Source organism: Triticum urartu, chromosome 2A (genome assembly GCF_056163025.1).
Source record: "Triticum urartu cultivar PI428250 chromosome 2A, HENAU_Tu73, whole genome shotgun sequence".
Taxonomy (NCBI): domain Eukaryota; kingdom Viridiplantae; phylum Streptophyta; class Magnoliopsida; order Poales; family Poaceae; genus Triticum; species Triticum urartu.
The window spans coordinates 96937584-96957974 of NC_141874.1; the positions used below are offsets into that span (position 1 = coordinate 96937584).

The following is a 20391-nucleotide window of genomic DNA, read 5'->3' on the forward strand; positions in this document are numbered from 1 at the left end:
ATTTATTGTTGATTTATTTTGTTTGTTTGATCATTTTTGCTCATGTATATGTGGTTTGTGCGGCGCGCGCGCTGTATTTTTGCGCTCTACTGGAGCGGCGCGCGCGTGCTGCATTATAGCGCGGCTGCTGGAGCCAGCGCAGGCGGACGCGCTAAACCAGCCGAAGCGCGCGGGGCAAACAGATTTTTTGCGCGCGGCGCTTAGCGCGGTTGTTGAAGATGCTCTAACGTATGGTTTCTAGGTAACAGAAAACATGAATAGTTAGGATTGAATTAAAAGGGATGGGAGGGGCCCGACACCCATAAAAATCAGGGGGAGTATTTTTTTTGGGGGGGCGGGGGGGGATTTGTTACGAAACTGCTCTGCGTACGATGGTTTTCTAGTCCGACCAGTACGACCAAAGAGCATATCATCTCTAAATGCTATGGCCCACAAACTTAATTATCTATAATTGTCTCTAATTGTATAGTGTTGGACAGGCATTCTGTCGTACGTATAGCAAGGTCAAATTTGTTAGGCGGGTTATGTAGGATTAAGTAGATGTATTACGTAGGTGTAGCAACGTGCCTAGTTTGGATTGGAGAAGGGGGGGGGGGGGGGGGGGGATAATTTATAGGCAGTTTACGTAAACTGCTCGTAGCTTGACGTAAATGTAGTATTATCGGTGGAGAAGCACCTGCAAACAAGAGGAATGGCACATCCACGCAACGCTACGTGCAAGCAATACCGAAAGTGAGATTTCCCTCGCATCCGACGCGATGGAGCTCTCGCCGGCGAGGCTGCATACGAGCTGAGTCGACTACACAGCGGATTAATGGTCGCACGTGGTGGTTTCCATGAAGTTCTTAACGTCCTTGACGAGCTTCCCGGCGTCGGGGAGCTTCGGGAACATGTAGAAGCCATGGATGGCGTCCGGAAACTCCAGCACCCGCACCGCCTTCCCCTTCCGCCGCAGCATGGCGGGGTACCGCCGCTGCCAGTCTTGCAGCGGGTCGAACCCGCCGATCACCACCATCGCCGGCGGGAACGCCTCCGGCAGCTCGGGCTCCGGGCCCGCCTCGCCAGTCACGTGCGCTGCCGGGTGGTTCCGGTCGGCCCCCTCCGGCAGGAACGCCTTCCAGGACCAATCCGAGCGGCGCATGTTCACCACCGGCCCCACGCCCTCCAGCCTCAGCTCTGCTTCGGTGCGCTCCTCGCCGCCGAAGTACATCTGCAGCAGGATGATGCCGGCGAGGCGGACGGGGTTATTGGAGGAAGCAGCGGCGGACGAGGTCCACCGGTGGGCCACGTGGTGGGCGATGTTGCCGCCGGCGCTGTCCCCGAAGAGGAAGCACCGGGAGAGGTCGACCGGGACGCCGATGTCGGCAGGTAGGCCGGTGGTGGCAAGGTAGCTGAGCACGTCCGCGCAGTCATCGTAGGCGGCGGGGTAACGGTGCTCGGGCGCGCGGCGGTAGTTGACGGAGACGACCACGGCGCCCAGCTCGCGGCAGAAGCGGCGGCACATGGCGTCCAGGGGCGCGGACGCCGCGGAGAGCAGCGCGAAGCCGCCGCCGTGGAAGTACACGAGGACAGGGAGCGGAGTGGCCTCAGCGTTATCCGCGGACGGGGAGAAGACGCGCGCCCAGAGGTTCCTTGCGGGGTCGACGACGACGTCGACGGAGCGGACGCCGAGCGCGTCCGGGCGCGGCCTCGCCGAGGTCTGCCGGTCGGCGAGCGAGAAGAGGGAGCGGTTCACTGTGCCGTCGCGGCGCTGCGAGAGGTCGCAGAAGGCCCCGAGCGCGAGCACCTGGAGCCGCACCGTCCACGGCCGCACCGGAGGCGCCGGCCGCGCGCTCTCGGCTCCCGCCATCAATTTCTTCGTTTCGCTGCCCTTTCTCCGTTGTGCACACGGGAGAACGACGCAAATGCTGAAGCAATGGAAGAAGATTTTGGCACCTACTCGTATTTCCGGACGGAGGAAGTATACATCCATGAGGGTGACGGCAATCCGTGTCCGATCCGATCGCGACGCGGACAATGTATGTCGCCGACGATGGTTTGAAGATGATCATCGTGTGAAGCAGAGCGTCTGCAGTGACGTGTAGCTGCGGGCTACTGCATATGTACTTCACTCCACCCGCCTCGTTTCGGCTCCCCAATATGAATGATCGAAACGGGCGCGTCCAGCCGGCGTCGCCGCTGACACGCCACCGGTGGAGAACCAGGGACGATGATTAACGACCACTGGTGCTGAACCGGACATGCGTCGCACGTTGCACTAATCTATCTTGTGGCTGCAGACTGTTGAGCGGCCACTGGATCTGACGCAATCGAGCTGTTGAACGTCTTCGTCTACTTTGCAAGTCTTCTTGCAGAAATATTCGCAGCAGATATTGTGTTGCACTTTTTTTTCTCTCTTTGCAACATAGGTTTGTTGTTGGATTTTTTTACATAGGTCGTGTTTTAGAATTTTGTTTCCGGTCTTCATTTGTTTTTCAACAATGGTGATGTTGTGAAAGAACTCTTGCAGCATAGGTAATGTTGCAGAAAATTTTAAAACTGAAAATAATGTGCAAAAATGTCGCCGTCTTTTGCCTACATCAAGCGCGCCGCCGCCGACCTCAACATAGCAACATCACACCCATTCCCACTATCACAGAAGCACGCTGCTGCTACCGCCATTGCAGAAGCACGTCGGGGGAGCACAACCACCACCGCCAACAACCACCCTCACCGCCGCGTACCACCACCCTTGTCCTACCACTACCATCCGTACCTGAATGAGTCGAGGTCGTCCATCACTGGCGGAGATTTGGTTGTCGTCATCACCGCGGGGGTCTGCCCCTGTAGGCGCGCACCGCCGCCCTCCCTAGGCCTAGTTGCTGCAGGATCTAGCCCCTGATCGATAAGGGACTAGTTAGAGGGGTTAGCTCCTGACTGTCCGATGAATAGTCCATCCGACGGACACGAAGGGGGCAGATGCTCAACTGGGATTGTTTAGTTGAAGGAAATAATTTTCCTTTCATGAGGGGTTGTCTAATCATTAGTCGACTGATTTTCACCTTATGTGCTTAGTTACATTTCTTCACTCTTTTCCTTCTTATGTCTTTTCGCTTTTTTTCTTTTTTCTAATTTATTTTTCTTCTTTTTTATTCGGAACGATTTTGTTCTTTTTCTTTTTTTTCCATTTCGTGAATTTTTCTTGAGTTCATGCACTTTTTTTGTTTTTCTGAATTCATGAACTTTTTTTCAAGTTCAAGGAACTGTTTTTCAAAAGTTGATGAATTTTTTTATGAAATCGATGAACTTTTTTTTCAAATGAATGAACTATTTTTTCAAATCCGGTGACCATTTTTAAAATTGATGAACTTTTTAAAAAATTGATGAACATTTTTGGAAAAATTTCACCGAATTTGGAAAAAAGTTCATCGATCTAATCAAATTTGAAAAAAGTTCATCGTTTTTGAAATCAAGTTCATTGAATTTTAAAAGTTCATCATTTTTTTAAAAAAATTGATCATTTACGAAAAAGAACAAGAAAATAAAATGTTCCGCGAACTAAAGAGAATAAAAGGCGAAAAGAGAATAAAAGGAGAAAAGGAGAAAAGGAGAAAATGTTCCGATGTCGGCAGGGAGGCCAGCGGTGCCAAGGTAGCTGAGCACGTCCGCGCAGTCATCGTAGGCAGCGGGGTAGCGGTGCTCGGGCGCCAGGCGGTAGTTGACGGAGACGACCACGGCGCCCAGCTCGCGGCAGAAGCGGCGGCACATCGCGTCCAGGGGCGCGGACGCAGCGGAGAGCAGCGCGAAGCCGCCACCGTGACAGTACACGACGACCGGGAGCGGCGCCGCCTCGGGTTTACCCGCGGACGTGGAGAAGACGCGCGCCCAGAGGTTTCTGTGGGCGTCGACGACGACGTCGGCAGAGCGGACGCCGAGCGCGTTCGGGCGCGGCCTCGCCGGGGTCAGGCGGTCGGCGAGGGAGAAGAGGAAGCGGTTCACGGTGCCGTCGCGGCGCTGCGAGAGGTCGCAGAAGGCCCCGAGCGCGAGCACCTGGAGCCGCACCGTCCACGGCAGCACCGGAGGCGCCGGCCGCGCGCTCTCGGCTCCCGCCATCAGTTTCTTGGCTCTTCTACTTGGCCGCCTCCGTCTAGCTGCTCTTTCTCCGTTGTGCGCACGAGAGAATAACGCAAATGCTGAAGCAATGAAAGAAGATTTTGGCACCTACCTACTCCGACAAGTATACATCCATGAGGGTGACTGCAATCCGGATCGCGGACAATGTATGTCGCCGACGATGGTTTGAGGATGATCATCGTGTGAAGCAGAGCGTCTGCAGTGACGTGTCGCTCTCCACCCGCCTCATTTCGGCTCCCCAATATGAATGATCGAAACGGGCGCGTACAGCCGGCGTCGCCGCTGACACGCCGCCGGTCGAAGTCGACCGCGTGGAGAACCAGGGACGATGATTAACGACCACTAGTCCTGAACCGGACATGCAATGCACGTTGCACAAATCTATCTTGTGGCTTTCCAGTGTTTAAAAAAACGTTCACTGACTGGAAAAGTCTGAAAAAAATCAGAAAAAGTAATTCACGTATTCGCTTCTTGAACTTTATACATCCATTGATTCTTCTCGAATAAACAATCTGAGAAAACCCAAAATTGGGAAAGTTCACCGATTTTTTTAACGACTTTGAATATTTGTTGGCGAATTTGCAAAAGTTCACGAATTTTGATTTTTTTGCGAATTTAAAAAATGTTCATGGGTTTGAAAATAGTTGATGGATTCAAAAATATTCAAGAAATAAATGTTGGCTTTGAAAAAAACTTTGTGAGTTTGAAAGAAAGGTTACAATCTTCAAAACAAAGTTTGTATTTTTTTTAAGAAAACATGAGTTTAAAAAATGTTCATGGATTTTTACAAAGTTCAATATTTTAAAAAAGTTTATAATTTTGAAAACATTCATGTGTCCGAAAAAGTTCACGGATTCTAAAAAAGTTCAGGTTTTGAAAATAAATCACGGGTTTTGAAAAAGGTTCACTAATTCAAGAAATGTTTATGAATTTTAGAAAATTTCATTAAAAATAGAAAAAAGTAATAAAGAAAAGAGAATAAAGCAAACAAAACCGGTCCAAAAAAAGAAAAAGGAAAACTGGTTGGAAGATTCTAGAAGCTACACAAAACTGGCTGGAAGCTTCTAGAAGCTTCCCCAAAACCAGTTGATGTAAAAAGCCGTTCGTGAAAAGAAAGACAAACAATGTTACATTTGCCGACCCATTGCATTCGGAGGGGTGTCCGCCATTTGCAGTTAAGCCTATAAGTGCCGCAAAGGACGCCAGATACGGATTGGGGTTGGTTCGCTCCGTCGATGGCTGAACTGTCAACCGTTTGACCGGTCAGTGATGCACTTTTGTAAAAAAAAAGGATCTGAATAATTATTAAAAACATTTTATTCAAGACTTGGATTTGAAAAAAATAGATTTGCAAAAAAATACACAATAAGAAAAAAAATCATAATTTCAAAAAATAGCAGTTCTGCAAAGGAGTTCTATGATTGTGAAAAGGTAGGAATTTAAAAACATTCATAAATATGACAAACATGTGTGGATTTGAATATATTCATGCATTTGAAAAAGTTCACGGATCAGAAAAGGTTCATGGATTTGAAAAATGTTCAAGAGTTTTGTAAAATGTTCATGAGTGTGAAAAATGTTTGCCAACTAAAAAAATGTTCACAAATTTACTGAACGTTCACGAATTCATTAAAAGTTTGTGGGTTTGAAAAAAGTTCATAAATTTGAAAAATCTCATGGCTTTGAGAAAAGTTCAAGAATTTGAAATCATTTGTGAATTTGAAAATAGTCTATGCATTCAGGGGAAAATGTAAATTCGAACAAAGTTCACGTATTTGAAAATTTTCATACATTTGGAAAAAAATTGCGCAGCAAGAAAAGAAAAAGAAAAAGGAAAAAGAAAAAACTAACAGAAAACCAGAAAAGAAAAACAAAGGAGCGACCCTCTACATGGGCTGGCTCATTACGTACGACTAGTGTATGCTGGTTTGCGAAATGAACTAAAGCCAGAGCCGAGTAGCATTTGGTTGAATCCCTAAAAAAAGCATTTGGTTGATCGGCTCAGTCTGGGAGGTAAAGGAAACGCCTAAAAGGACCTTGGGGAAGTTATGCAAGCACCTATGCGTGGTGAGACAGAAATTATGAAAAAAGAAGTGGCTGGGCTTGTTGAATAATTTTTGGAATTAGAAGAAATTCACTGGCCCTATTGATCGCGGATAAATTGGTTGAAAACAGAGACATAAATACGGAATTCTTTCACGAGTTTGCGTTGGCGAGTAGAAAAAGAAATATAATTACTCTTCTCAAGAATAATCATGGCACTTGGCTTGAAGGTACTGATGCGCTAACCCTATGATTCTTGATTGTTTCATTAACCCGTTTTCGTCGGAAGTTCATGTAACAGACCCGGACCTGCTAGTTAAGCTGCACACGCATGTCACCGCGCCCTGAGATGAATGATATGCTGTTATCTCCTTGCACAACGAAGGATGTGAAAAATAGTTGTTGATAGTATTAAGGATCTCAAAGCACCGGGGCGAGATGGACTACATGCTATTTTTTATAAAAGAACTATTGGCATATTTTTTGGAGAAGAAATTACACAGGAACTATTGTACGCTCTTAACATGAGGGTGATTTAGGAGGAGCGGAATAATACTGCGGTTGTTGCAATCTTGAAAACTGATAATCATGAGGTGGTTACATAATTTAGGTCAATAAGTTTTTACAATGTTATTTATAAGATTATATCCAAGATATTGGTGTCCCAATGGAAGTCAATTCTTCATAAATCATTTCTCCAACTCAAAGTGTCTTTGTACCTGGCAGATTGATCATTGATAACGTACTGGTGGCACATGGGTTCGTCTAGCGAATCGAAAATAGAAAGGTAGAAAGGATGGATTATATGGTCTTTGTGCGGTTAAGTTGGATATGTATAAGGCGTACGGCAGAACTGAGTGATGTTCTTGAAGATTATGATGGCCAAGTTGGGATTAACTTGGTTATGAATTATGTTAGTTTGGTTAGATATACAGTATGATATAACTCTTTGGAGACGGATAGTTTTACACCCACGAGGTGACGAGGGGCATTCATCAAGGGGGTCATCTATCACATATTTACTCCCGTTATGTGTTGATGCCTTATCAAGTATGATGTCACATGCAAAACAAGTTGGTGGCGTTGATGAGATTAAGGTGTGCAGAAATGGACCATCAGTTTGACACCTTTTATTGACCGATGACCTTGTTTCCTATGACATTGGTTATGTTAAATTCAACTTCCTTGCAACATGTTCTTGTTTCTTATTGTGCAAAATCAGGACAATTGGTGAGTAGAGGTAAATCAAATATCTTCTTTATCCCAAACACAAATGTCATGCTAAAGACGGAGATCTGCAATGAACTGCATATTGATAATGAGGCTTTATCAGATAAGTACTTGTTTGCCTGCATTGTGGGGGCGGATAGGTGTGACTTTTATAAACACTTTTTGAAAAGAATTAGGGGTTGGAAGGAAAAACACCTATCGCTAGGTGGAAAGGAAATCCTAATTAAGACTGTGGCCAATGCATTATGGTCTATGCAATGTTAGTGTTTAAAATTACTAAGGGCCTCTGCAAGGACATAATGAATACTATTGCAGGTTTCTAGTGGGGTGATGATAGAGATGAGAAGGAAATGCATTGGTACGCCTGGTGAAAGTGTGCTGAAAAAATGGGAGCATGGGATTTCGTGACTTACACTCTTTTGACCTTGCAATGCTTGCCAAATAAGCATGTATACTTGTTAATCTTTTTTTTTTGCAGGAAATGTATACTTGTTAATCGACCCAATTCTCTTTGTGCTAGAGTCATGGAATCATAGTACTATATCCCTCTGTTCCTAAATATAAATATTTTTAGAGATTTCAATACAGACTACATTCAGATATATATAGACATAATTTGAAGTGCGGATTCACTCATTTTACTCCATATGTAGTCCATGGCTAATGTAACAACCATGGACACTTGTGACAAAAGATGGCCTTGCCATGGTTTCCTCTCTTCGTATTCATGAAGTCGTAGTGGAGTTTGATTGTCTGGAGATCGTTAATTTCTGTATGGGACAATCTCAGTGGTGGGATCCTGTAGCTGCCGTGTCTGCAGAAATCGTGGATTCGGTTACATCAATTAGGGAAGGTGGAATTCAAGCATTGTCCATGTGAGGCTAATGGCCTAACTCTTACTTTATCAATCATATTTCTTGTATTTGGGACGATGATCCCTCTAGCTGTTTATTTGCTAGGCTTGTGGATGGCGTAATTGCTGTTAATTATCATTTATTTGAAGAAATTATTTGCAACGGTTTTATTTGAAAGGCTTGTCAAAGGTGACGACATAATGTAGATTTCCCTTGTGATAAGCACACACACTTTTCGTACCTCCCAAACTCTTGGTCCAAAACCAACATTACTGGTTTGCTTAGATGCCTACACTACTGGGTTGGCATTACCAGTTTGGGTAGATGAAGAATATGTGCCAAGCTTACATCGTTTCAGCCTCGATGATCCAATATACGTAAATCTATATATATATCCTGGACTCATGTCATGGAGCAAAACTGTTTCATGTTTCTGGCTTCCGGCTAGGCCCATTTGGCGAGCATGGACATGAGGCCTGCACCGACCAACATGGAGACATTGATACCGAGTTGCAGCTTCCCCCTGCTCTGCACCTTTGGGTTCATGAAGTCCTCGGCGAGGAGGTCGACGAGGGCCATGTAGACGAGGATCCCCGCTGCCACGGAGTTGAGGCTGCCCTCCACCACCAGCGCCGTCGGGCTGTTCTCGTTGTACACTCGCGATATGCCGAAGCCGATGGCGATGCCCACCGGCGTTGTCAGGCAGAAGAAGAGGATCATGGTCACAATGGACCTAGCCTTGAACTTTGCCTGCATCATCGTCAGAAAATAATGAGGACAAAATTCGGACATACCAGGTTATCGATGGAATGGTGCTAATGATTAATCGTGGTCTTGAGAGGATATTATTTTCTGGTTAAAATGAGTGGGTGAAAACTAGCAGGGGATTCCTTGGAGTTGTTAAAGTGGGTCAATTTTTTGTTCTCAAACATCTGATGACATATGCAGTTACTGATTCATTTGCTTTGTTCTGCAGGCCACCCGAAGTGCTCTGCTCTACTTTCTCCTCTCTCATGACTACCAGACATATATTATCTAGATATGCGTGTATATATGGTTCTCTAGCTAGAACTTTACACGGAAGAGCATCGTAGAATTCCACCCTTTGTGAAGCACAAGTTCTAGCCAGTGTTTGTTTACATGGGCGTTTCCACTTTTGATGGAGACCATACATGCAAAGTTTCAGTTATGCATATACAGCCATCCGTTAAAAAGTTCATACATGGAAAGACTCGGCCTATTGTTCTATTCTTTTAGAAATAGGCAAGCAAGTCAAGTAGAGTAGCACCTTTGTGTTCAAAAAAAGAGAGAGTAGAGTACCTTTGCTCCACGAGTGACTGGTCAAATATGCTTGGTTTTGATCAAGATGTATAATTTGGGATTACCGGCAGATATTTTGTCTATATGTATTGCTCTCTTTTGGTATTAATTATAACTTCACTATTTTGGAAGAACTCTGATTATTAGTTGTACTCCGCAGCTTCGACCTGATCTTCCCTAGGTGTTGTGTGCGTGTGTGTGTGTGTGATAGTGTGTTTACATTGTAATCGGCGAGTTTTTTTTAAGAAATTGTGACAAAGCTCGCAACTATAAAAACCAACACGCATGTGCACGGCAATAATTAATCCCTCCGTCCCATAATGTAAGATGTTTTTTTGACACTACACTAGTATCGAAAAACGTTTTATATTATGAGACGAAGGGAGTATAAATGAAGGGAGTGCGGGTGTGTATACCTGAACTATGCAGCCACCAAGGCCCATTCCTTCGAACATCTGGTGGAAGCTCAAGGCGACGACGAGAGGTTTGATTGTTTCCGGGTCCTGAGACGCGCCGAGGGAGATGCCGATGATCACCGAGTGCACCACAATACCCAGCTCAAGAACCTACAATACAACATCGTTAATTATTGTCAAAAATAGATTACTAAAAACAGGATACAAGAATCTGTTAATTTCTCTAACCAACCTGAGAGATTACGCGATGCCGGATCGTGTCCTTTTCGTCCTCGGCGCCGCCAACGGCCGCGACGAGCGCCGCCGACCCGTGGGTGTGGCCATGGGTCGCGTGCGTGTGCAAGTGAACATGTCCCTCGTGCTCCCCGTCGTCGTGGTAGTGGCGCGCTAACTCGCTGGCGGCGGCGGCGGCAGCAGCCTGTTTCTCCTCGTCCACCACGGCGGCGCTGCTGCCGTGGGCTCGGTCCTTGTTCAAGTGGGCGCGCGTGAAGTACCCCGTGGCGAGGGTGTCGACCACGAGCGTGCCGATGGCGCCGACCATGGCTCCCAACCCGGCGAACGGGAAGTCCTTCCACGGCCCGGCGGCGGGCAGGCAGTCCGACGTGAGGTTCTCGAACGCGTCGGGGAGGATGTGGATGAACCCCGTGGCGAGGATTACCCCCGCCGCGAACGCCTTGACCAGGAAGAAGACGTCGCCGTCGGGCCGGAGCGCGGGCACGTGTCGCCCCAGCACGGGCAGGGAGCAACCCATAGCCCCGCAGATGAGGATGGAGAAGAAGGCCGCGATCTTGAGAGGCCTCGCCCGCGCGCGGTCGCGCGCCGCCGACTCCGGCGACCCGCACTCGTCCTCGCCCCGCACGGCCGAGATCAGGAGCAGCGCCACGACGGCGGCGAGCAGGACAGCGGCGCCCCGCTTCATGGCTTAGGCTGTCGGGTGGGCGATGGCGCGAGGGAGAAGAGACCAAGAAACGGACGGAAGAGCTTCGGAGCTAGCTACGGACTACGGTGGTTGCAGGGGGTTTATATAGAGGGAGGAAGTGAGGAACAGCTCTGCTGTAGCCAGGAATCGCCATTGATTAGGGTTTATAGTAGTCAATTACATAGGCGATCGGTTGAGGTGAAAACGGCTGTCTCTGGCACAAGGTGACGACATGCATGTGAATATACGCCGCCCGCGATATAGGCGAGCTCGATTTGACCGTTGGATGATGTGCTAATTAGGGAAGCAGATTGTTTTCCTGATTTACTTGGGCGTTTATTATCGGGGAAATTACTCACGATGACGACACTCTGCCGTCCAATGAGGTAATTTCGGTACGCGGTTCGTAGTTGTCTTGGACTATGGTGGTTATTTGATGGCGGACGCGGCGTCACGTGGCGGGCTCGACCCTGTTATATGAGTGTGGGCCGGGCCGGTTTGTAGGGCTTTCTAGTCGTTCTGATGAGACAGCCCAGCCCACTAGAACCATAGAAGCGACCCTCTAAAATGGCACATTATGGCGTTTCTACCTCGCTGCGGCAACATTTTTCAACACCATCTCAACAATTTTTCTCAAAAAAAAATCTCAACAATTTTTCTCTCCTACTACTTTGTCCTTATAACATTTAAATATGCATGTAATCAAACATTTTTCTTATTGTTTGAACAAAATGGTATCCATATCTCTCTGTTGTAAGTTGCACTCGCCGACGAAGATGCTCGTTGCAGCATTGCTATCAGCCTTGAACCTGCTACGACTAGCCTTGTAGCATTGCGCGTCCTTGTTGCAATATTTATTGGCATGCCTCGCAACATTGTAATTTCGGCATTGCACCGTCGCACGTCCAGCTTGTATCAATTTTGTAGCGTCGTGCGTCCAAACTAGGGACACGATTTAGAAGGTTCCAAAAATCGATGGAAAAAGAAGCTTTCTAAGGGCTGACCCACTATGGAATCATAGGGAACTGTTGTGATCTGGATAGTACCGATCTTGAGGCACTACAAGCCGCCGCCGACCCCGACGCCGAAGCACTAAGCTGTCACTTGGAACCTCCAACACACCTTGTCACAGAGCCTAGCCATCAAGCCCATCACGCAAGGCTAACAATGACACATCTAGATGAAGGTTCAAGCGCGACCGCCCAAAAGTAGCCTCGCCACATGTTGTTGTGCCCCTCATCGTCGACATGCCCGTCTAGCTCCGCCACTGACCATATGCACCCACCATCTGAGACCATCAGTCGGGGATCTCCCCTATAGAGCGAGCCATCCCATGCTGATAATAGGCGTGGGTAGCTGGATCTAGCGAGCTTGGGTCCAGGAGGAAGGTGGGACACATGATCTTGAGTACTGTACACAAATATTTTCCGTTGAAAAAGCTTTATTCTTGAATATCTTTTGATCCGCCGTATACAAGTGCAAGCTCAGACTGCGTGTCACTTTCAAACAAATAATTTCTCCATTCTCTCGTGTGCCATGCACTGCTTCTGTCACAGTCTCAACAGCCACTTTGGAAAAAGCTTTATTATTGCTTGCAATGCATTCAAGTCCATATAAACGGGAGTACTCGGCTACTCGCAGCGCTGGGCTCCTTCAGTTCAGTCTGCCACACAATTCAACACGGGAGGAGTGAGACTGAGACATGGAGGCCACGACGAAGAACCAAGAAACAGGCGCCGGCGACAAGAGCGCGCGGCCGTCGCCGCCGGCGCTGCCGTGGTCGGTGAGGCTCCAGCTGTTCGCGCTCGTCACCGCCAACGACATCGCGCAGCGCCGCGACGGGACCGTCAACCGCTTCCTCTTCTCCTTCGGCGACCGGCAATCGCCCGCGAGGCCGCGCCCGGACGCGCACGGCGTCCGCTCCGCCGACGTCACCGTCGACGCCTCCCGGAACCTCTGGGCGCGCGTCTACTCCCCCGCGGCGGAGGCGGCCGGGCGGACCCCGCTCCCCGTCCTCGTCTACTTCCACGGCGGCGGCTTCACGCTGCTCTCCGCGGCCTCCACGCCCATCGACGGCATGTGCCGCCGCTTCTGCCGCGAGCTGGGCGCCGTCGTCGTGTCCGTGAACTACCGCCTCGCGCCCGAGCACCGCCACCCGGCCGCCTACGACGACTGCGTGGACGTGCTCCGCTACCTCGGCGCCACCGGCGGCCTCCCCGCGGACGCCTCCGTCCCGGTCGACCTCTCCCGCTGCTTCCTCGGCGGGGACAGCGCGGGGGGCAACATCGTCCACCACGTCGCCCAGCGGTGGACGGACGCGCCTCCCCCCGGCAGCCCCGTCCGCCTCGCCGGCATCATCCTCCTGCAGCCGTACTTCGGCGGCGAGGAGCGCACGGAGGCGGAGCTGAGGCTGGAGGGCGTGGCGCCGGTGGTGAACATGCGGCGCTCCGACTGGGCGTGGAGGGCGTTCCTGCCGGAGGGGGCGGACCGGAACCACCCGGCGGCGCACGTGACGGGCGAGGCGGGCCCGGAGCCCGAGCTGGCGGAGGCGTTCCCGCCGGCGATGGTGGCCGTCGGCGGGCTGGACCCGCTGCAGGACTGGCAGCGGCGGTACGGCGCCATGCTGCGGCGGAAGGGGAAGGCGGTCAAGGTGCTCGAGTTCCCGGACGCCATCCACGCCTTCTACTGCTTCCCGGAGCTCCCCGACTCCGGCAGGCTCGTGGAGGAGATCAGGGCGTTCATCGGGACCAACGCGCCCACTCATCGCCCCGATGCTTGAGAAGATCTGCGTGATGCGAGGGGTATAATTTGAACTTAATCCCTGTGTGATGCCTATAGCGATCAATTGCGTTTTGGATAATTGAATTGGAAGCTTTGGATCTGAAGTCGATTGAGACGAACTGCCGTGTGAGCCGTGAGGTGTCCGTGCGTGTGCGCCGCATGGAGCACGAGGTCGTCGGTGCACGTGGGACGGGGGGAGAACAGGCCACCCGTGTTCTGCCGGTATCGAGCGCGGACCACACGATGGTGCAATGCAATCCCTCTCAACAGGAGATTTTTTTTTTTTAAGAAACGGTGTTCACACGCAGTGCGAGGGCGCCTGAACTGCAACCATTTTTTTTCATTTCACTATCGAACACGCGTGTCAACAATGTACAGAAGCCTGGCATGGAAGGGAAATGCTCGAAAACGAGAGGCCACGAAGATGTAGCGTCACTTATCCCGCTCCAGGGAAAAGATCAGCTTAGAGCAACTCTAACAGACCCCGCATCCCGTCGATCCGTAAAACACGTTTGCAGTTCGCGCAAAATCGTTTTTGTGGGCCGGCTTAGATGGTCACAGATGCAGACCCCTTAAACGGTTCATAAAAAAAAATATTCGCAGAATATACTTTTTTACGTGTCGGCTTTGCGGGGTCTGCTCTTTGCACCGCTGCATCCCGCATCTCATCGGTCCGTAAATATCAAATCCAACATAATACAACAATCGAAAGCAAAACTTAATTATTCAAATCAAACATAATACAATAATCATCCATATGTCTACTCCTAAAGGAGCAGTCCGTACGTCGTTGGTTTGTTCGTTCGACCTCCCCTCCCATCGACCCCACATGTTTTTTTCTCCCCTTTTGAAGTCCACCTGGTCGATCAATTTTGTTGGCAGACCGATTCCCTACCTTCCTGCTTTTGTAATCTTCCTTTTTTAGACACTTTAATCTTCCTTGTATAGCCACGGACGATCAATCCCAGATCATATCCTTCTCACCCACGACAGCCAAACCCTATGAGCCCTTCCCATCACGTTTTTCTCCTGTGGCGTCTAGATAGATGAAACAGTGGCGCTCAGGGCAGCATCGGCGGCGGGCTTAGGATGATGGTGGAAGACGGGCGTGAGGTACAGATTTTTCCCTCTACCCGAGCCTGCTCATCTCTCCCATCTTGGTCTCTCTAGGAATGACGTGCGGCGGCGTCGAAGCAAGACAGTGGCACGGCTGCGTGATCGCGCCCTCGAGCGAGTGCGGTGGAGACGAACTGAGGGGCGCGGGGGAGGCAGACTGGAGGCACGGCCGTCGGTGGGTTACTCTGCCATGCCGCTCTTCCTCTCCCCTTGTGTGTGCATCTTCTTCCATCTGGTAATGGTCGCTCCACTCTCCTCTGTTCCGGTTAGAGCGCCTTAATTTTTATTTGCCTTACCAACTTGCCGTCAGCTGGGTGTCCGCCACTGTCGCGATGTAAAGTAATCTATTTCATGCATATACGCTTTGTCTCTCCCTTATATCTCTCTTCCATGGGACTTCCTGGCCAGCCGTCGCCCAAATCAAACTCATCAGCAGCAGTTCATGGCAGCAGTCAATCCGTCAATGGGATCAATGCAGACCGCTGCGTGAGGCAATAAGTAAGACTTGTGCACGTACAACCCTGAACTAGAAACTCGATCTATGTCAATATTTGTTCAAAGCTAATGTATCGATTTATTTGGACTGCTACAGTGATGTGATGTCTTAGAATTTGTTCATCATAACACAGTGTGAACAATTGATTTGGTTCATTGGTTCGGTGAACTGGTGCAGGTGTGTTCATGCCGGTGCCGCCATCACTCTTGGAGGTTTGAAGGGAACAACTGGATGCAATGGTGAATGGATGAAGTTGTATGCTTCTTTCTTGTTCTTGGTGTTCAACAGAAGTTGCAAGTTTATTATGCCTAGAGCTGTTATTTTGTGTATGTACTATAGCCTGTATATTTGCCAAACTGTGTGAATTCTCCTATGACCCGGTATAAATTTTAGCTATCATTTACTTTATCAATTCAGAACTGATTTTTTATGTTGGTTTTGTGAACCCAATTGCTGCTGTCAGATGGAGCTGTTTTGTTGGAGAAGTTTTGTGGCTGGGACAATGTCACCAATGACGAGGGGCCTCCATCCTGATAGATTATCTACTGCTGACATGTTTGATTTGCAGAGCTGATGTTGCACGAAGAAACAAGAAACATGTTTGATTTGTAGGGTGATGCTGCACTAATTCTTCAGTTTGTTGTCTTTCCAATCCAAAAGAAGTAAGCGCTTGATTTGGACAAGCCATGGTGACACCAACTCCCAGCCAAAGTGATATGTAATTTGACATAACTTATCCCTGGTTGTGTAATGGAGAAATTAGGGATGCCTGAGATCAGCGATGAGGCAGTGGCATGCGCTCGTCCTCTCAGCCCATGTTTTGCTGCCATGGTGCCCTTCACTTACGTCCGCCTCTAGCTGACGCTTGCAACACCTATCCCTTTCCACAGCTCATCCATAACACAGGACAACACCACTAATGTGAGCACTGTTCAGTTAATTGTTGCTTTTATTCTTGAAGTCATCTTGGCTCCCTAATTCTAAGCATGACTGTAGTTGTTTGAATTATGTTTGCTACTTCATGTACTCATAAGCATTATTCTTATGTATACGCAGTATTCTTCTTCTTCTTTTCCTTCACCAAAGTGGTTTCATGAACTCATAAGCGCTACACTTTGGTGGCCATGATATTTCTCATATGGCATCATGTCTTTTTCTATTCAGATCTCAACATGAAATTGTTGGACCAGCTCTAAACTTGATTGGTGGTCGAAGAACAAAAAACTTGGACTCATGTTCACAACCTTGGAGGAGGGAAACATCAAAAGTTCGTTAGTGCAGGACTGTGCTGGGCAGCATGTGAGGCCCCAACCGACGCACTCGTGCACCAAAGGCCCAATACACATATACGCTACATCGTGAACTGTGGTCACTGCGTCTACTGGGACTATTTAGGTAATTTGAATTACCCTTGTCTAAAAAATAAAGGCAATTTGAATTTTCTTCCAATCCCACATGAATGTCAGTAATTAGTATGACACTGGTATTGCAAATCTTCAGTGTCCAGTTTTTTTGGTAATGGAACATTTTGACCTACATAAATGGATTCCAGGAGAACATGATGCGAGCAGTACTGGCAAAAGCATGTGTGGTTAGATATTTGTTCGAAGGAATCATTACAAGAAAATGTGAAAGAGTAAGGTTTGGGAAGGATATGAAAGGAAGCATTGATATTCATGATGGAGTGCTGGTTATAGGATGACAGCCGGCTAGAGGATGAGGGTAGCTTCTTTCTGTTGGTTAAAGATCTCGTGGGTTCCTCCGACGCTAACTATGTCTATATTATTGGTATGTGACCTGCACATGTTATGCTTAGATGCACTTCTAAATTTCTTACATGCGTATACATATTTTATTTATTGGTTTATCACTAATTTCTACTACAACCTGAGTATTGATCTCATGCATGCTTATACATAATTACTGTTGATTTACAACCATTTGTGGTATAGCATTACTTTGCACTGTAATCAGGAAGATGTATCTTGACGATGATCTCATTATTTGACCGATATTGGGATATATGAGATGGTCTATATATGTGAGACTCGTGGAGACTAATGTATGATTATTTCATTTCATTTTGATTTCCAGAAAGTGTTCTTTCAACAATATGATAGCATATGGCTCTATTTTACATTTGCTTATAAAAAATGGTCTAAATCAGTTCATAATTTCATATGTGTTGTTTAAAATAATAATATCATATGTGTTTTCAGTATTAGTTTGGTTTGTCTCAAATGTGACAACAATTAGAAAATGGTGTAAATTTGGTCTAAATTTTAAATCCTTTTGTATGAAAATAAGAATATCATCGGGTATTTGTGGGCATGAAAAACTTCAGGTGTTTGAATATTGAACGACAGGCCATTACCTTCAGCTTCACTAAAGGGAAGCAAACATGGAAATGCTTCTGCTCCCTAGAACTTTGAGAAAAAAGTGTATTATCGAAGCTTCATCAGTAGAGGCGTAGATCAACAGGATGGGCCATTGACTACAATCGATCCCAAGAAATGGGTTACCATACTATATAAATACTACTATATTTGGCTAAAATGATGAACAAACTTTCACCTTTTTATACCAAAAACTCAGTTAATGTTTAATCAAGATGTGATAGCACATTTACGAACTTCAGGTTTGGTGGCAGCTAGGCGTCGGTCGACTAGCCCAAATTCGCGGCGCTGCAGTTGCCGGGTCATCCGATTTACGCACTACCGTTTGATCTGGATGCTAATAGCCATTCGATTTAAGTTTTTCTTCTGCCCCTACATGAAGCACTGGTCCGCTCATTGCAGCTCACCATGGGCGATTCGTGGAGGGACGGGAATCGACACATCGCACCATAGCTCTTTCCCCTTGCAACACCATCGGCTACCTTGGAGCATCATGTCGACATCATTGAACCACCCCTGGTGGTCGCCGTCGATCTCTCCTGGCTTGTAGCACGGTGTCACCATGTTGCAGCTTGCCATCACCCCCGGGTGCAGCTCCTGCCGCAGAGCTGGTTCGAGGAAGAAAAATGTTGACCATGGCACACTGAGGGGCATTTGACTCTGACGGCTCGCCGGGGACCCTCATGTCGTCGCAGTTGCCCAAATTACCCGTCTACCAATTTTTGCCGCTGATTCTAGCAAATTGCTTTGCCGGTTATAGCATTCACGTTGCGGGGTCTGCCAAGCATCAGGTCCAGCAAAACTTGCCAATGGTTCCAACAAATAACGTCATCGGCTGTAGCATCTACGTCACGTGGTCTACCTACACAACAAACATGAGCACATGTTCCAGCCAAACTTAACAGCTGTTGAATCTTGTCGACGGTCGGTTTCAACATCTCACCGGTTTCGCCAGGACCTCACCTCCACGCATTGCAGCTTCTACAGGTGTTGGTGTAGGTTCCGAAGGTGCCGGACGCAACTTTTCCACGGCTTTTTGCAGCACAGGTCCTCCACCTGAGGGGGCCATGGGGATTTGCGAGAGATGCATGCGGGAGGTCCCTGGCGTGGTAAAGGAGATGTTGCCATGGGATTAGCGAGTGATAGAGAAAGGATGAGGGAGGTCGTCGGCCTATTCATGAGAGGAAGTCATGGGGGATTTAAGGATATCGATGCTGAAGGGATGACCTCAACCATGATAATGAGAAAAACAATGGATACAAGAGGATCCGCATCGAGGAAGAAGATAAGGAGGAACGGGGATAACCGGTGTGCGGGTCCCATGTGTTGGGTTTCGTAGTAATTTCAAAAAATTTCCTACGCACACACAAGATCATGGTGATGCATAGCAACGAGAGGGGAGAGTGTTGTCTACGTACCCACGCAGACCGACTGCGGAAGCGTTGACACAACGTAGAGGAAGTAGTCGTACGTCTTCACGATCCAACCGATCAAGCATCGAAACTACGGCACCTCCGAGTTCGAGCACACGTTCAGCTCGATGACGATCCCCGGACTCCGATCCAGCAAAGTGTCGGGGAAGAGTTCCGTCAGCACGATGGTGTGGTGACGATCTTGATGTACTATAGCAGCAGGGCTTCGCCTAAACTCCGCTACAGTATTATCGAGGAATATGGTGGCTGGGGGCACCGCACACGGCTAAGGAATAGATCACGTGGATCAACTTGTGTGTTCTAGGGTGCCTCTGCCTCAGTATATAAAGGACTAGAGGGGGGAGGCTGGCCGGCCAAGGTGTGGCGCGCCAGGAGAGTCCTACTCCCTCTGGGAGTAGGATTCCCCCCCCCCCCCAATCCTAGTTGGAATAGGATTCGCGGAGGGGAAAAAGAGAGAGAGGGGGCCGGCCACCTCTCCTAGTCCTAATAGGACTAGGGGAAGGGGGAGGCGCGCAGCCCATGTAGGGCTGCCTCTTCTCTTTTCCACTAAGGCCCATCATGGCCCATTTAGCTCTCGGGGGGTTCCGGTAACCTTCCCGGTACTCCGGTAAAATCCCGATTTCACCCGGAACACTTTCGATATCCAAACATAGGCTTCCAATATATCAATCTTTACGTCTCGACCATTTCGAGACTCCTCGTCATGTCCGTGATCACATCCAGGACTCTGAACAACCTTCGGTACATCAAAATGCATAAACTCATAATATAACTGTCATCGTAACCTTAAGCGTGCGGACCCTACGGGTTCGAGAACAATGTAGACATGACCGAGACACGTCTCCGGTCAATAACCAATAGCGGGACCTGGATGCCCATATTGGCTCCTACATTTTCTACGAAGATCTTTATCGGTCAGACCACATAACAACATACGTTGTTCCCTTTGTCATCGGTATGTTACTTGCCCGAGATTCGATCGTCGGTATCCAATACCTAGTTCAATCTCGTTACCGGCAAGTCTCTTTACTCGTTCTGTAATACATCATCTCGCAACTAACTCATTAGTTGCAATGCTTGCAAGGCTTATGTGATGTGTATTACCGAGAGGGCCCAGAGATACCTCTCCGACAATCGGAGTGACAAAACCTAATCTCGAAATACGCCAACCCAACATGTACCTTTGGAGACACCTGTAGTACTCCTTTATAATCACCCAGTTACGTTGTGACGTTTGGTAGTACCCAAAGTGTTCCTCTGGTAAACGGGAGTTG

The 20391-nt window shown here is 48.3% G+C and overlaps 2 protein-coding genes and 1 pseudogene across 4 annotated transcripts; 1 reads left to right on the top strand and 2 right to left on the bottom strand.

Moving 5' to 3' along the window:
* Positions 1 to 641: 641 nt before the first annotated feature.
* LOC125536000 (putative carboxylesterase 18) lies at positions 642 to 4174 on the bottom strand. 3 transcript variants are annotated; one of them, XM_087543352.1, is made up of 2 exons: positions 3604 to 4174; positions 642 to 1360 (listed from the first exon to the last, which is right to left on the bottom strand). In XM_087543352.1, exons 1-2 carry the CDS (start codon positions 4090 to 4092, stop codon positions 812 to 814), a joined length of 1038 nt encoding a protein of 345 aa, XP_087399478.1. In that variant the 5' UTR covers positions 4093 to 4174; the 3' UTR covers positions 642 to 811. The 3 variants fall into 3 exon arrangements, with proteins under 3 accessions (XP_087399478.1, XP_087399477.1, XP_048555040.2); XM_087543351.1 differs by having other exon boundaries at positions 642 to 1585; positions 3829 to 4154; XM_048699083.2 differs by lacking the exon at positions 3604 to 4174 and having other exon boundaries at positions 642 to 2347.
* A 4256-nt stretch (positions 4175 to 8430) lies between these two features.
* On the bottom strand, positions 8431 to 11075 carry LOC125536002 (zinc transporter 8). Its single transcript, XM_048699085.2, has 3 exons — positions 10209 to 11075; positions 9977 to 10126; positions 8431 to 8990 (listed from the first exon to the last, which is right to left on the bottom strand). Exons 1-3 carry the CDS (start codon positions 10893 to 10895, stop codon positions 8685 to 8687), a joined length of 1143 nt encoding a protein of 380 aa, XP_048555042.2. The 5' UTR covers positions 10896 to 11075; the 3' UTR covers positions 8431 to 8684.
* Positions 11076 to 12436: 1361 nt separating this feature from the next.
* On the top strand, positions 12437 to 13958 carry LOC125536003 (putative carboxylesterase 18 pseudogene; annotated as a pseudogene).
* Positions 13959 to 20391: the final 6433 nt, after the last annotated feature.

Bases quoted from the DNA above. Each gene is read 5' to 3' on its own strand.
- LOC125536002 (XM_048699085.2), bottom strand. From the start codon at position 10,895: ATGAAGCGGGGCGCCGCTGTCCTGCTCGCCGCCGTCGTGGCGCTGCTC. The intron at 10,127-10,208 runs GTTGGTTAGAGA...GTTGTATTGTAG, and splicing joins GGCATCGCGTAATCTCTCAG to GTTCTTGAGCTGGGTATTGT. The intron at 8,991-9,976 runs GTATACACACCC...ACGATGATGCAG, and splicing joins TTGGTGGCTGCATAGTTCAG to GCAAAGTTCAAGGCTAGGTC.
- LOC125536000 (XM_048699083.2), bottom strand. From the start codon at position 1,972: ATGGATGTATACTTCCTCCGTCCGGAAATACGAGTAGGTGCCAAAATC.